Source organism: Struthio camelus, chromosome 7, assembly GCF_040807025.1.
Source record: "Struthio camelus isolate bStrCam1 chromosome 7, bStrCam1.hap1, whole genome shotgun sequence".
Taxonomy (NCBI): domain Eukaryota; kingdom Metazoa; phylum Chordata; class Aves; order Struthioniformes; family Struthionidae; genus Struthio; species Struthio camelus.
In genome coordinates, this window is record NC_090948.1 from 21,993,184 (window position 1) to 22,009,577 (window position 16,394).

Consider the following 16,394-nt stretch of genomic DNA (forward strand, 5'->3'; position numbering starts at 1 on the left):
TTTAGTAAACAGCACTGGCATGTCCTAGTTTTACAAATATCTTTGTTTCCTTTCCAACAAATAAGATAACTACAGCCTTTTGGGGCAACAAAGCAACTTCAGTATCTCATCCAAAATTATATCTAGCAAATTTCTCAGGCCTATGGGTTCTGAGAGTGCATTTCTGCAATCCTAAAAGAAACCTTAAAACCCATCTGCTTATTTCCCTCCCAACCTCAGCCCACAGAGGCATAACAGGGCTCCTGGGAGTCATTGCTAACCTTCTCTCTGTGCATCTATCTTTTAGGGTATTTGCCTTGCAGCTTCACAGCCTTTCTATGAGTAAGTAGCTCACAGAATCAGAAAGTTTCCTCAACCCTGACAAGAAAATGGCTCTAACTCACTGAATGTCTGTGCTGTCTAAAGGTCATTTTGTTTCCTTAAGCCGCACTGACTGGAACTTTATCAGGAAGGCTTCAGTCCTAAAAGCTCCTGAATTCTTGTGTGTTGTCTTCAGTTATCTAAACAACCATTTTGCAGAAGAGTTAGTGGATAGACTGAGGTCTTTATAATATAAGTCTTTTTCAGAATATGACAACACTTAGCTTTTTTTGACGAAAACACTGGGGAAAAAGCAAAAGTGCCTTCCGCTCTTGTTTGTATTCATTTTTTTGGTTGACTTTATATAACTAGGTTACTAATATTTCAGTCAATACATGTTTCTGATCTTTCTCTTCCAGACAGAAGAGAAGCGCAGTATAAGTCACTTGCAATTTACCACTTGGCCAGACCACGGTACTCCCCAACTGGCTGAGCAGCTTGTAAAATTTATTTGTTACATGAGAAAAGCTCACAAGACAGGAGGACCTGTTGTTGCTCACTGCAGTGCTGGGATTGGAAGAAGTGGAGTTTTGCTGTGTGTTGAAGTTTTGCTGAGCTATATAGAAAAAGATCTATGTGTAAGTATCAAACAAGTCCTTGTGAAGTACTGCAACGTATTATGTACTACAAACCAGTATGTACGTTAACAATATGTGTGGGTGTCTTAGACCAGAATAGTTCCTGGTAGAATTCACCCTAAAAAAATGGAATAAGCCCTGCTTTTGTTGTTTTGAACAACAGAGATAATAATTAAAAATACATCATTTGTAAAAGAACTGAGTCATAGCTTTCCCATCAGGACATGTTTAAACCTTTCTTTTTAACTTGGACGTCAACAAAATAAAAACTGTTCTCTCCTGATAGTTCAACATCAAGCAGATAGTGAGAGACCTGAGACATCAGCGTTTTGGCATGATTCAAACTAAGGTAAGCTATCAATATTCAAACTGACCTATGATTTTAAAAAGCCCAATTCATGGTACACATCCACATGCTTTGGTAAATCAGGGGCTTAAAGTATAATTTTAGCTCCCTCACTTGAGGAAAACGACACCTTTCTATGCAAGTGGTGTATAGATTCAAATATAAAAATTCTGTCCCTTAGTAAATAACTGAAGTAAAAAACAGCGAAATAACCTTTGGTGTAGCTTACAGGCACTTGAAATTCAGTGCAAAACAGCAATATAGTACAGGTACAGCGCCACTTTTTTCTTTTAGGCAAAAAGAAAGGCAAATAACAGGGATTACAAACAAAACAGGTAAGTTCTCATAAGTGCTACCCTGCAAAATTGCAACCTTCAGTTGAGTTCTGAGCTCTACTGCTGAGCTATCATCTCAGTAAACCCATCTATTTAGCCAAACCTGCCCCCGCATAGAGTTTTCATATAGCAAAAGACAAGATGAGTTTAGCTGAACTTTGAGCAAATAGGAGGTGTGAAGAAATGCAGGATAAGGCTGGGCTAGGTGATGTAGATGCCACTAGGTGTTCCCCTTTCTTCATGCAGACAAAAATTTAAGCACATGCTTGGATGTATCTTTCTTCAGGATAATAACTGAACATTAGCCTAAGCTTAAGCCTATAGATAACCTCCTTTGACCTCCATGAGACTTGAGCACATGCTTACAGGTACTTCGTTGAATAAGAAAGCGTTCCTGAACTTTTATGAGTGATGGAACAAAAAGAACAAGAATGTCCTTAAGTTGTACCCACATTGCAAAGTTGATGATGTTATAAGCAGCACTTCAGTCGGTTCATTGTTCTTTGTCTAATAAGTTGAATGTCATTGGGTATTTCACATTGGTGCCTCTGTATACAGGAACAGTATTTATTCTGTTATGAAGTCGTGCTGAAAGTCCTTCAAAACATTCAAGCCATGGACCTCTACTGACTGCGATAAGACTCTTCCCTGTTGCTACTATTCATGGACTCCCTGGGACCACTCAACGATTGCTCTAAAGGGATGCTAGCCCAGGAGAGAGAAGTGTTGTACTACATGCTCTGTTAGATTACTCTGATTTTTAAATCATTTTTAAACTTTGCTTAACATGCCCTAGCTAAGTTTAATTTAAATCTTGGCTTGTAGTTTGGAGAAACATCCGGAACTGCAACACTACTGTTAATTTACTCTGGACAACTTGAGAGTTCTCTGTAACAACATATTAGTTGTTAGGAAGATATTTTTGGACTATGATGAGGCGAAGGCAGCGTCTGGATTTAGCTTTACTGTCCAAATGGCAGCTAAAAAGATCTAAGATTCCGTTGGTGTTTGTTGCAGATTAGTTGTCCCTTACATGTAGTTGTATACTTTTGGCTCCTGGACTGCAAATCAGAATTTCCTATTGTAGTTATGCTTTTGTGTAAAAAGACTCAGTTTGTTTACCTCTGGTTGCTTGAACAGTGTAGAATCATTTCCAGGCATCACTCTAGCACAGGAATTTATACTGCCATCACTGAAAATCTTAAATCAAGAGACTGACAAAAAGATAGGACACCCCAAGCCCCTAGCTAGAGTTCTTCCAAGCAGGAAGAGAGTCCTCGCAATTGGAAGGAATGCTCATTTTCTTCCAGTGATAGAAACAGCTGTGGGCAGTGTTAGTATTCTTTCATTGTGCATTCATGTAAAAAGGACTGCAACACTAAACCAGATGAAATAACTGTGTATGTGTGTGTATTGTGGCACACATTTACATTTCTTCTTCCCTTGATCATTTCCATTGATTAACTATCATGTTATTATTATCTAGAATCTGGTCCAGTTTATGAAAAGTCCCAATGGTTTCAGTAGGGGCGGAATCAGATCTTTACATTAGAGTAAATAACTCTCTGTACAGTTTATTTCCCTTGCAAAAAGTGTTTCAGTTTGTGTGAGTTTGAATTTGAGCAGATATCTACTGTTTTCCCAACTGTCTGCCCCTGTGAAATTTAAAACTAAATTAAACTCTAAAAGGCTCTCTGGTGTCTCCTACAGGGAGGTTCACTGAGGGGTTTCATTTGTCCAGGTTCATAAAACTGTCTATTTCTATAGTACTTCTAATTCCTTTATCTAGAAGGTGATATATATGGAAGTGGAATTATTAGATATGCATTGGAAGAATAACTTTCAAACATAGGAAATGGTAACAGCATTTATTTAACTAAACTGTACATATTTTTAAAAATTCCTTGATTTCAAGAAAGGAGAAAATATTAATAGGCTTTTGACTATAAAACTACAGTATAGACAGGAAAATAAAATAGCTGTTTCTTTTCATTATGAATGAAAATGAGAGGTTTATGATTCAGAAAGAATGAGGCATTAAAACAAAATCAGAATTATGACTTTTAGAAAAAGCCTCTGTAATACAATTATAATTAAGGCCAAGGGCCACTTTTGGCTTTCTGCCCTCTGTCTGCTGGAAGTCAGGAAAAACTGCAAGTAGGATTTATGTGAGCCAGATGCTAATTTCAATCACACTGATGGAGATCCAGAGTAACCCTAAATCAGTGGAGTAACTCTGGACTTACATTGGTGTAAATATAAGCAGAATCCAATGTTTTGTCTTAAATTAATTGAATTTGAGCCTTCTAGAAAGCATTATTCTCTCTACATTATGAATTTACTATATTTACGTTGCATATAAAGGACTATTTGCACAATTTTGTCAAGCATCATCAGCCAAATTTTTGTTCATAACTTTGTTACCTCCATTTGGTATTTGGCCTTTCACTTTGATTTTATTTATTGTACATGTACTGCTATGCAAAATAACACTGCACACTAATGCACAATTCACTTTTTGTACCACAACAACTTTAAAAAGCTTCTCAGTGAAAATATTCCTGGACTCTATGCAAAGATGGTTTTTTTCTGTGGTTTAGAACGAGCATTTTGGATTTGGAAGACAGTTTTGTGGCACTGTTTGTTCCTCCAGGTTTTTGCATCATCTTTGCAGCTGTTTGACAGAAGTGTTTCTCGTTTTACATGGATATTAAAAAGATTTCTGAAAACACACTGGATTGGGTTTCATTTCATTTCTTTGTATGAAATAGCTGTTGTAATACTTAACCAAACAGTAGGAGCTCTGGGGAAAAATAATCTTTTACTAATAGGGACTTATATTTAAACTTCCCCTATGGACAGCTTGGTCATGATGGTACCTTTTGTGCATTCCCAGATACCACTGACCCTGGTCAAACACAGTCAGACTATGCACTGTTGATCTGAGACGTTCTGCCATATCCCATCTTCTTATACTATAGGAGTATAATAATTACATGCTTTTAAACAAATGCTGTGGTTATGAGTCTCACCTTGACATCCTCACTCAAATGGAGCTTTGTTTTGGATTAGGCCTACACCTTTATATAGATCTAGTCCTTTTAGGCTATGGTGCTGCTAGCAGAGTGAGATAAAATAGGACTGTTTGTTCAGTTATTTTGTAATCTGTTACATAACAAAGATACTTTAGTCCATAGAAAATCTCAGAGCCTCTCAAACCAACTTTGAGAAGAGCCCAATAGATGCAATTTACCACCTGCTTTGTGACAGGCCCTCCATCTGTCCCTGCTCGCAGTCCAGGGGTGATCCTACAGAGAAGTCTCTCAGCCCACAGCCTGGAAACATTTTAAGAAAACTGCAGACTTGCAAGGGGCGATTAGCTCTGTGCCTGTCTGAAGCAAAAGGTTAGCCACCTCCATACTAGCGCTACTCAGGAACTCTGCTGCTGACAGTCAGTCTAGACAGCAGATAAATTTTGAGGAGGGAAGGACTGAAATGTCAGACAGCATCTTTCTACAACAGATACCATGGTTGGAGAAATAAGCAATGAGTCACCAGAAAGTGCTTTGCAGATGTGGCTGCTGTACCTGGTCTCTTGGGGAAAGTAAGGAACAATTTCTCCTCAGCTTCCCTTTCTTAAGGTAGGAGTGAGGAACTCAGTTTCTAGCTCTGCTGCAGATCTCCTGAATAAGCCAAATCACTTCACTTTTTATGCTTCTTAAACAGGATGCTCTGCATCTCATGGGTGTCTTCTTTTACACTACATTACTGTGAGATCTCATGTTCTTTATAGACTGGGCCATTGAACTTCAAGTGTAGATAAACTCAGAACAACACCTAGAAGACTGCTAAGACTCATTTCAGCATAGGAAATTTAATTTGTAAGGGGATCTCCTTTTCCAAATTTAAGTATTCATATCAAGAGATTTAAATCTATTATTTATTTACAGTAAAATCTAGGGTGCAGTTAGCTGATTTTGGGGTGGGGGAGAGGTACAGCCAACACAGCTATGTACACTTATGTCCTTCAGCTGCTCAGCTGTCCTATACAGTTATGTTTTACCAGCTGACAAATCCCAGACTGCCTAAGACCTGACTCTGCTGAGCTGTTTTGTACTTTAAGTTCATATCTGAACTCAAATTAGCATCTCTCGGCCATCCATCTCTCAGGGCCTGATACGTGTTCTAAGATCATGCACTCACTGAGCCTAATGCAAAAAGCTTAGAAAATTTTGGCTTTGGCTTTCTTCTTTAAGAAGATGTCTTTGATGACTGCTCTCTAGTTAACATTCTCTCTATAGGAAAAGATATAAAGAACAACTCTGAAACAAAGCCACTGTAGATAAGCAGGCATATGAAAAGTATATTTCTGGGGGAGAATGAATGCTCGAATTCTTATATAAAGAGGCCTCTGATGCTAGCAGTGCTTAGGCACTGCTCATGGTTCTACAGATCTATTTGCATGTTGCCAATTGAACTTACTATAAACCTGTGGTCCAGCTGTACCTCCCTGAGATATATGCTTACACAGGTAAGGAAAGAACTGAGTCTTTGGTATGTGTAAAATTCTAAGCACAAATCTGTAGCCAGCCTTGGAAAAGAACCTCTGATGAATAGCCACAGCACTATTTCTGAGCCAACTGCTTTTAAAAATGCTGATTAGAAGTGCAAAGCAGAGATGGCTTTGGTAATCAGCTGTATTTTATCAGGAAGAAATGCAGTAGACCATACTTACACTCCCCTCTAATTCAGGAATCCATATTTTTTCTAAATAAGAAACAACAGACTTGCTTTATTTCTAGTAATTCTCTGAAAGGTTTTCCAACGTACAGCTGTGATTCACAACACACCTGTCACTCTCCACATGCCTTTGGGTGAAATATCACATTGTTCATAATTCAGTCTTGTGGGTTTCTTGTCATCTAAATGAATAGCACTGCTGCCCATATAAATGTGATTTAATAGCTATAGTTATCATTTGCTGTATTCATCTTCAGGTTCAGAAACTAGGAACAATCATTACACTTAGGTATACTGACAATAGAAAAGAACTAGCTTGGGCTTTGATTCATGAGCGCAGGTTGATGAAGACAATTAAGGCTGACATGCTGTATGAGAAACTGCAAAGACTGAAATACAGGCAGAAATTCACTCCAGGCACCCTTGCAACAGGGACAGCAACATCCAGTAATGAGGTGCCATTGACAGATTGGTCCGGCATTATCCTAAATCACAGCAGCTGCATCCACCAGTTCGTGATTCAGAACATACACACAATTTTCCCCCAAACAGCACAAATGAGAGTCCCACTTCTGCGATCTTTACTCACAGAAAACTCCCATGAATATCAAGGCTCATTGATATCCATTCACATGTAACAAGGGATAATTCATTCCTTAAAAATCTCACACTAAGTAAACAAGTCAGACTAAAACAAAAAGAAAGGAGGATCTACTGACCCATTTTGGAGATGGGGAAATGAGGCAGGGGTTGGTGATTTGTCCAAGGAAATGGACAGAGAGTTTGTGGAAAATCTGGGAACTAAACACAGATGATATGAACTGTGGCTCTGTGTCTAATCAGGAAAATACTTTTCCTCTGTCAGAAAATAGAAGCATATTGCTCTGGCCCATTTCTGATGTGATGTCATTTAGCATATAAAGTGGACTGACTTGCAAACATCCTAACATGCAAGAGAGATATCATGGTACAGAACTTCACCCTGTGCCTGCAGTCACACTGCTTGCTTCAAAAGTGGCACTGGGATCACTGTTTGTAGTCCTGAATCCTGTTCCCATACCACCTAGTCACTGATCAGGACAAGCTGCAGTACAAATGCAAACAAAAAGGACAAATCTGTTGGAAGCAGTGCCTGTCCTAACAAGCACTCAAAACAAGTAAACATCTGCTAGTCCTCAGATTCATACTGCAGGGCAAAACCTTGCCAGTGATCCTTGATGTTGAGAGAGCAGCTCTATCCATGGAATGGCATGTCTTGTCCTCGCAGACTGGGGAAATGACTGTTTTACTGCTGTTGGGACTGCTGCTAAGATTTTTGCATCTAACATTTTATCTCAGTTCTAAAGCAAATACAAGGACAACCACCTCAGAGCTATTAAGTTACAAAATGACCCATCAGTAGGAGGAAAATGGTGTTGCCATTTTTTCCTTTAACACCTTAACAGATTTCCACAGATTCAGGACTGCACCTTGTTCATGGCTCTGTGTCACCAGCATTCCTCCAACAGCAAGACACCTGAAAATCTCCACCCAAGCCAGAATGGGAGCTCTTGGCTACAGCATCGTTGTCAGGCTTGAATGACTGACTTTTAGAGGCACCAGCTTGTATTTCTAAAACTTGCATGACTTAAATTAGGCTTCCTTCTTACTTTCTTAGACAATCAGAGAGGCTAGTCAGTAACTGTTCTCTGTCTTCCCACTTAAAGTTTAAGGCCTTGCTTACCAACCAAGTCTTGCGTGATGGCGTAAACACAGTATATGTAACTGCCACCAGTATTACAAAATAACAGCTAGCAAATACCGCCACCTATGGGCAAATCACTAGTGCTACAAGATTAATTGCAATTAGTCGCTTGCGTCCTTGGACCGGAACTACTCAATTAACTTTCACTGACGTTCACTCGACAGCTTTACCAAGATGTGCCGGGCCAGAGGGAGTGCTCTCGCTCCAGATCTGCCTGGCCAGGCAAGTGCTGCATGCTGCATGCTGTTACAAACTGTTCAGGCATCCTGCAGCTGGTCCTAGAGATCCTAAAATAATGAAATACTGCATCTACCTCAGGAAAGGGCAGATACCACTTGTCTAGGATTTTGACAGGCTCTGCCCAGATCTCAAGCAAAGCCTAACTCATGCCTAAGCCTGCTTCTTGATCTGAAAGCAGGCATGCCTGAGGGACAGTGAGCTTTTAGAGATCCTGCTCTGAGTTTTAGAGCTATTTAGCTTGCTCATTAAACCATTCAAAAACAAAAAGCGGCTAAAATGCCTGAGAGCAGTACACCCCCAACCAGGCGAGAGACACAATGGGGACTATACAGTAGCTGTCCAGCACCCCAGCTCATTACACAACCTAGCAATTAACCAGTGTTGCCTACCCGCTCTCCCCTCCCAGCGTTTCTTCTCTTGAGAGATGACAAGTCCTTCTCCTCCTTCCAGTTCAGCCCCCTTGGAAAGGAGCCCTAGCAACTGTAGGCTTTCCTTTCCCACCACATTGCTGTAAAAAAGCTCCTATTTCCCTGACCATTTCCTTCATGGCTGAAGTAGATTTACCCCAGGCAAAGCACCAGCTGCAGTACCTCTTGGTCCATTCAGTCCACCTGCCAATAGTTCCCAAGGCAGAAAGGACGTGCTGTGAGCTTGCTTAATGCCAGCATCCTTGGATGAGTGACAAGGACACTATGGGAAATACTGAACATTAGGAAAATGTAGCTATAGCAACACCAGTAGTCACAAAGCAAATCCCCACCACGAGTGCAGGGAAACTGCCGTTATTGTATACAGGAAAGTGCTGACAAAGCAGGAACTGGAGCTAGAGCATCAGAACAGAGTGTGCCTGGCCTGCAGTCTTGCCATCAATAGCATCACACACAAAAACACACCTATGGCAGACAGAAACTTAGCTCCATCTTTAATCATACACCTTTGGAAATGCTGGGTGAGATAACAGCTCCAGAACTGTTGATTATTTGCAGGGAAATCCCAAACCTCGCTCAGTTGGCTCCACATTTTACAGTGAGTTTAGCACCATGTCAGCAAAGGAACCACTTAATGATTACACAGTCACAGGAATCTGAAGGCTGCCATTATGCAAGAGGCAAGAACAAAACCTTGCTTTCTCAGTAAACTATCTTGCCTCCCTCTGCATTTATCTTCTTCATTGAAACCAGGCAAAATTTGCAGATGTGTATTCAACAGGAAAAAGAGGCAGTGCTTTCTGATTTTATTGGGATTCTGGTTTAAATAACTGAATGACTGTTGGGAATTTTCAACTTTCAGGAGATAAAAGAGAAACATAGTTTTTCATTATTTAACTTGGAATAGCGCTAAACAGATTCCTCCAGAACTCCTGCATTCTTCTCTTCACCACATTTAGAACTAACTGTAAGACAAGCTCCTTAATGTTATCATGCTTCATTTTCCTTGTCTACCATCTTACAGGAGATACAGGAGTTATAGGTAATGCTTGCAAAATGTCAAGGAAGTACTCAGGGGAAAGATGATGCAAAGCACCAAATATTCTTCATGCTTGCACTCTTCAGTTACCGTACATTCACCAGCATTACTGGTATGTGTGTTAGGATACATATAGGAAGCATCTGGCTCTGTTATTACGAAATCTGTAAATATAAGGGAAATAAGTATTTCATATAAATGTGAGCTATTTCCATTCCACTTACCTGTCTCCTGGAAAGGAGGAGGATTTTGCTAAATTTATCATTTGAGCAGCAAGTAAGACCAAAGTGGTTATTTCACAGCTAGAAATCCTATCAGTACCATCTAACTTGAGCCATTTTAGCACAGATTAAGTATCCTTCCTTTTGCTTGACAGCAATTTTAGATCAAAAGATCTAAAACTTCCCATAATCAGAATCCAGATAAAGCCTTGGATGCCAGCAGCAGTGGGCTGACCACACCTCTCAGCTCAATACAAATGCTTAGCTCCTTCTTAGCAACACTGCCCCAGGCAACAGCATCTCCTTCCACAGTGCTCCATGCCAGCTCCTGCTGAGATTTTCAATCTCATGGAGACTTCTCCACCTACTCCCCCTCTCATCAACATTCACTCAGATCCTAAACTAAGAGTGTGGGTGGCTGCTGGGTTATGTTCTTCTGCCAGATTTGTCAGCAGCTCAAAAGGCCAGGTTCAATTATCCAACAGCTCCTCTTGGGGACTTATGTAACACTGGTTTGAGCTCTATCAAAGGATTTGGTGAAACTCAATTATCTCCTTCAGTACTGAGAAGGACACAGAATAAGCAGGAAACACCACCAACAAGTACATATGCTAACAATATCCATTAGATGAAACTTTCCCTCCTTCCTCTTCGGCAACGGTTCTTCCCTCTTAGTTGTCTGGTTAATAGGGCAACATGTTCTCACACCAGCCACCAGCCCACTTCTGACACTGTACCTTTACTCATAGTTTGGCATAAAGTCCTTGAGGGATCCAAAGCGCAGCAAAGCTGTCTCCAGTTGGTCAAGATCACATTGGTTGAGGGCCTGCAGCCCATCCAAAACGATTACAGCCCTGGGCAGGGAAACTCCTGTTGTCCACTCTAGTCCTGGTCAGGGCAGCTGAAATAATGTGCTTACCCAAGACTAAATTCTAAAGACTCTGTCTAGCTTGCTATATTAAAAGCTTAAGGTCTGTCCAAGTAGCTTTAGGTTGATGCCCTATGCTCACAATGCCCATGCAGATACCCATTAACTAGCTCACGGGAAGGGACACATCCCTGTGTAGCTGTGTGCTTGTGTGTACATGAAACTAGGGCTAGCAAACTCCTAGGAGAAGGGGTGCTGACAATGGCCTGTCAGAGGGGGAAACCACCTTGTGAGGATAGGCGTGACGGGCCCACTGGAGTGAATTAGGTCACCTAATGCTGTCATAAACAATAGGACCATAGCTCATTCCATAGCAGGCAGTCTCCTGCAGGGAGGCTTTTGGAGAACTGGTTCTGCCAATAAGGTTACCAGCAGTGATATTACAAACTATGACATCATTGCAGACAGGAGCTGGCATGTGAAGGGATGCAGAGGTCTGAGGAGCTCAGTGCAAGCAACCTGAAGCCTCAGAGTGAAAATCTTTCCTCAGGTAGCTCAGAGGAGATCTGCTTTGGACTTGATGGATTTCGTCCCAAAAATCTGCTTTGTCCTCCCTTCCTTACTGAAGGATGAAACGGTAAATAGGTTGCAGCAATGGCTTTGTGTTTGTTAAAACTTACCAGTGACTTTAAAGACCCAGTTCAGGCTCCTTTAAGGGGGCTGAATTTCAGGAGGTGCTGTGTATCTACATGCTGGACTCCCAGTAGCTGTTGGATCTAGTGTAGCCTTCACAATCAGTTATGAAAACTTTGACCATCGTTTTACTGATTTCCTCCTTCTACATCCAGTCTTTCTCATTCCATTACAAATCCTAGAAAAGGACAAAGGAGAAAAGATCAGTAACATTTCAGACTTCCACTTTTCTTACAAGCCTCTCAAAACCTTCCGCTAACCTAAGGCAGGAAATCCTTCGACTTTCACTTTTTTGGGGAACACACTGCTCCAACATCTAGTAGACACAGGGAGAAAATTTTTTCTTTGTTGGGTATTAATTGGCCCCTCTTAGGAAGCTGCAAGAATGCTATGCACAGCTACTTCCAAAAAGTGCACTTGCAAAAAATGGGAGAGCAAGGCAACAGAATTCTTTTAATTCTAGAATTAAAAAGACCGAGGGAAAAAAAGAAAAAGGAAAAATCCCCTCATCTGCATCTGCATGCAGACCCAATGGGATGATTCATTTTAACTTCTAGCAACACATTACCACTTTCCTTATCAGTATTAGCATGAATATAACATTAACTAACTTCGCTGTACTTCTCTTCAATGAAGCTTTATGCTCACTGTCAGACCCATTCCTATTCCAAACACTGGGCGCACATATCCAGATCTGACGGTTTACAAGTGGGCTGCTTAATTTACCACAGTGATACTTTCCAGGTTAAGGTGCCTACATGCAGAGTTCAAGACTCAATGGAGATCGGCATATACCACTGGCACCTGGCACTGCCTGATGAAGAGATGTGACCTGGACCATTTGCTGTTTATATTGGTGTTCTAAAAGGATGATATTTACATTTCGCAAAAATTCATTGCCAAATTCGGACAGGAGTGCTTGAATTTTTACTGTGCTTCACTCATTGCCGTAGCATGGCAGATTCAGAAAGCTTGACTACACCAGCCATCCAACCGGGACAGAAATGGAAGAGGATGGCTCTAAAGTCCACTCAGGCAGTGGCTGCAGTGGTGACCATTAATAACTCAGCCTCTGCCAAATGTCACCCTAGCTGTTCTTCTATGATTTCAACATAGCTTTGTGTGGCAAATCTCTCTACAATGCACGTGTGTAAACTGGGAACGGTTCTGTTCAGTGCAATGGGGCCAAAACTGGGTCCACACTTTTGTATTAGAGTAGTATGTAACAGCCCTTCCAATTCATCTCGTACCTCAGATTTCAGCTCTGCTATATCTCATCAGAATTATAACGTTTTTGATACCTAAAATACAGTGATCCTTATGCACCCTTGTGGCATAATGTTGTGATTCTGTGTTCTTGTGATTTTGAGTATAAAATCAATAGAAATTTCTCATAGCTGTTGGCCTGTTTTTTGTGGGAAGATATTTTACATTTGTTTCATAAGGTATTTGGTAGTCAATGGGAACTGCAAATTTCTTTTGAAAATCACATTTTCTGATACTAATGAACTTTTTTGTGCTAGAAAGAAAAACACTTCAGCAAAGCCCAGGAAAGATTTTTCTGTCCTTAATTTTCCACTGGAAAACTGGAAACCCCCAAATTTTAATTTCTTTAAGGTTATATTTTCTTAAGATTTTCATAGCTTCAGTCCTGAGAGAATTCCTGTCCTGAAGAAAAGCTCACACAGTGCAGAAGAGAGAAGGTGGCAGAGAACGGCAGCAAAAGACTTGTGATCCTTCCAGTTCCCACCAGATGTCACCAAGCTCTCATGGATCTCTGGAGTCGGACAGCAGGAGCCTCCTGCCTGAGTGCCAATGAAGTACAGTGTCTTTCTCTTTTAGAAAGAGAGTAAGATAAAATGGCTAGCCTAAGGAGCTGAGGACAGAGCCTTTCTTTGCGTCAGTGGATCAAGTACTGCTTGATCGATCGATACAGAACCAAAGCGGTTGGGATCTCACTGCGCTTAGGTAGCTTAATCTGAATGGAGTCAGTCTCCCTCCACTTCCTACTAGGGAACACTACCACTACAGCTCTTCCACTGTCTTCTACCTGAAACACCTGGCAGAGCAGGTAGGAAGTACAGGGATAAAATGCACAAGAAGAAAGTTTGTGTTACTACTCCACAGACTAGGGACTCTGAAATGAAGTGGCCCGCCTGAAATCGCATAGGAAGTCAAGAGCTAAACTGGGCACTGAGGCCAGCTTTCCATACCCATCTTGCAGAACGCTTGCCAATAAGCATCCTGCTTTTCAAGGCAGTGGTTCTTTTCTGAGTTTTACTGAGCGCTGAGCATTGTGGTCTCTTGCACAGCATAAATGCCTGAGGTCTCACTACTCAAATATGTGTGTTCCCCAAGAATGAGCTGGCTTGCCAAGAGGCTCTCCTCAATGCATCCCAGTAGGCAGAATAGCACTCTTAAGGCTCTGCCATCAGAGGAAATGTTTAGTCTCAAAGAGATTAGATGCGCAGACTAAGTAAGATGAATAGAAGTTGACAAATATCCAAGATGTATGTTTGAGAATGAAGAGGCCAAACTGGAAATGAATGGATTTTAATGAGAGAAGGAAAGGAAATTCACCATGAATTGCAGACATCTATTGTCCCAAAAGGGCATTGTTCCCCGTGGTCACAGAACAAATATAAAAGGCACACATTCCACGAGGCATTGTTGGGCCTGGCTTGACAATGGCAGCTTGGGCTTGTATAGCACCTTTCACGGAGGGCCTCAAACCATTTCTCTCCTGAGAGGCTGGTAGCATTATTTGTGGCTTCTTATAGACACTAAAGTATACACTGAGACAAAGTGACTTGGCCAGTGCCTCATGGCAAACAACTCGCAGAGGCTGGGAAAGTGAATCCTGATAAGTGTAAATGAACCTCTGGCCTAGTGCCTTGCTCCTGTAACCACACTGCTAGGAAAGCATGGCAGTTGGTCTCTATTGCGTCAGCTCTCACAAATGACGTTGTAACAAAGAGCTCCTTGTCCATAATGGCAAGGACCTGTCTGTCCTGGATAGCTGGGAATACAATGCATGTTGCTCCATGCAGTGTACAAACCAGCCAAAGACATGCAGAAGAACGAACATCTCCACAGCGTAGCTTTACTCTTCAGTGCCCTGATAAGGCAACGAAAGTCACAAGGTGATTCAGCTCAGGAATAAGTCTTACTCATCAGTTCTGTGACTCATCAGGTAACCTTAGTCTTGTCTCCTGCTCACTGCTGTCATCAGTGTTACACCCTCCTCCTGGCCTGCCAACAATAGTACCCAATCCAGAATTGGAATCTCCTTATTTTAAGGGGTGAGTTGTCTATAAGACTTGCATATATCTTTTAAAAATAGCTCATGATTGCAGACAGAAGATGCAGAAACCATTCACTGCCCTATGGTTTCCTCTTCTGCTCCCAAGAGGGATAGGGGAACTACAATCCCAGGTTGGGGTTTCTCTCCACTGCTTTTTGAACCTCCATGCTGAAATACGATAGTTACACTTATCTCAATGCCTTCTCTTCTTCTGGGAGTTCCTGTTTTTCCTCAGCAGGGCCAATGACTAAATACAGTGTCAGAGCATTTCCTCAGAGCATCTTACTTTGACACAGTTACACAGAAACACCCAACATTTAAAAGGCAAGGCAGTCAATGCAATCCCTCCTCTTCTGTTATTAGAATCAAATTCCCCTTTTCTTCTTCCCATCATCACTCAGTTGTCATGCATGTCCATGACAAACCCTACTTAATACACATGTCAATGGGAAGTGACTGTGGGAACTGTTACCTTGGAAGCAAAAACCTCTGCCACGTACAGAATGCTGCTTCTCTCCTCCACTACAGAGAGACATGATCACAAATGACACAGTGAATTTGCTCACATGCCAGCCAGCCTTGTTCAGTTTGTGATGCAGCCCATGCTGTTGAATCTCCACTGCTTTTGGTACCCAAATTAGCTAGGTTTAGTAATTTGAATAGCTAGTAGCTTTTTTACAGCTAGCTGAGTTGCAATTACATCCAATGCTGATATAGACTTAAAGAGCCAACTGAGCCTTTTGCCTTTTAATTGTTCTGTCACTAGCAGGAAATTTTCCATATTTAGGGCTATCTGCCTGAGAGTCGGAAAGAATTCAAGCCAAAAAGCAAAGGGTGGCAGGAGTGTGATCAGCTGAATACTAATTTCTGATCTAAGATGCCTGTATTTTTCTTCTGACTCTTCTTGCCCTACTTCCCCATTCAAGATTGTCCTATGTCTCATGTGTTAATTACAGCTGGTCATTTTTTCTCCTTTAGATGATGGGAAAAGGATGAAAAAAAATCAACTTGAATTGAAAAAATCAATTCAATTGATGAATTTCAAAATGTATCTGAAAAGTCAAAACCTCTTCGGTTTCCCGAAATCTAGACAAAACTGCAGAGGGCTCCAGGAAGAATTCTTGTTTCCAAGTAGTTCAATAAGCAGTTTGAGCTAGGAATTACTTTAATTCTTCTCTAAAGAAGCTCCCTTAGAGGACAACTGATCTTGAATGGTTCTGCTGCAGTACAAATAAGAGAGAATGGACAGAAATCTATTTCACCTATTTCACTACCATGTCATACTCCCAGAAATAGGTGCACCCACAATAGCTCAGCTTTAGTAACTTTGGCATTGCTGTAGAGGCTACCCTGCCTGTTGCCTGGCCCTCTGCAAAGCAACACTGCACATAACATCCTGAGAAAGCACATGGAGATATCTGGCTCCTCAACTGCATCAATGGACCTTGTTTGCTGGTGTGCACTTCCCTGACTGAGAAATTGAAATCAGTCTCACAGA

General features: G+C 41.3%; 1 protein-coding gene across 5 annotated transcripts in view; it reads left to right on the forward strand.

The window, feature by feature from the left end:
* The window catches only part of FRMPD2 (FERM and PDZ domain containing 2), an 80,324-nt gene extending 75,980 nt beyond the window's left edge, over positions 1 to 4,344 (forward strand). For all 5 annotated transcript variants that reach the window (XM_068950203.1, XM_068950205.1, XM_068950204.1 and 2 more), the window contains 3 exons: positions 720 to 938; positions 1,225 to 1,287; positions 2,178 to 4,344. In XM_068950203.1, coding sequence (XP_068806304.1) covers positions 720 to 938; positions 1,225 to 1,287; positions 2,178 to 2,249 — 354 coding nt within the window. In that variant the 3' untranslated portion in view covers positions 2,250 to 4,344. The remainder of the gene's footprint in view (positions 1 to 719; positions 939 to 1,224; positions 1,288 to 2,177) is intronic.
* The last annotated feature ends 12,050 nt before the right edge of the window (positions 4,345 to 16,394 follow it).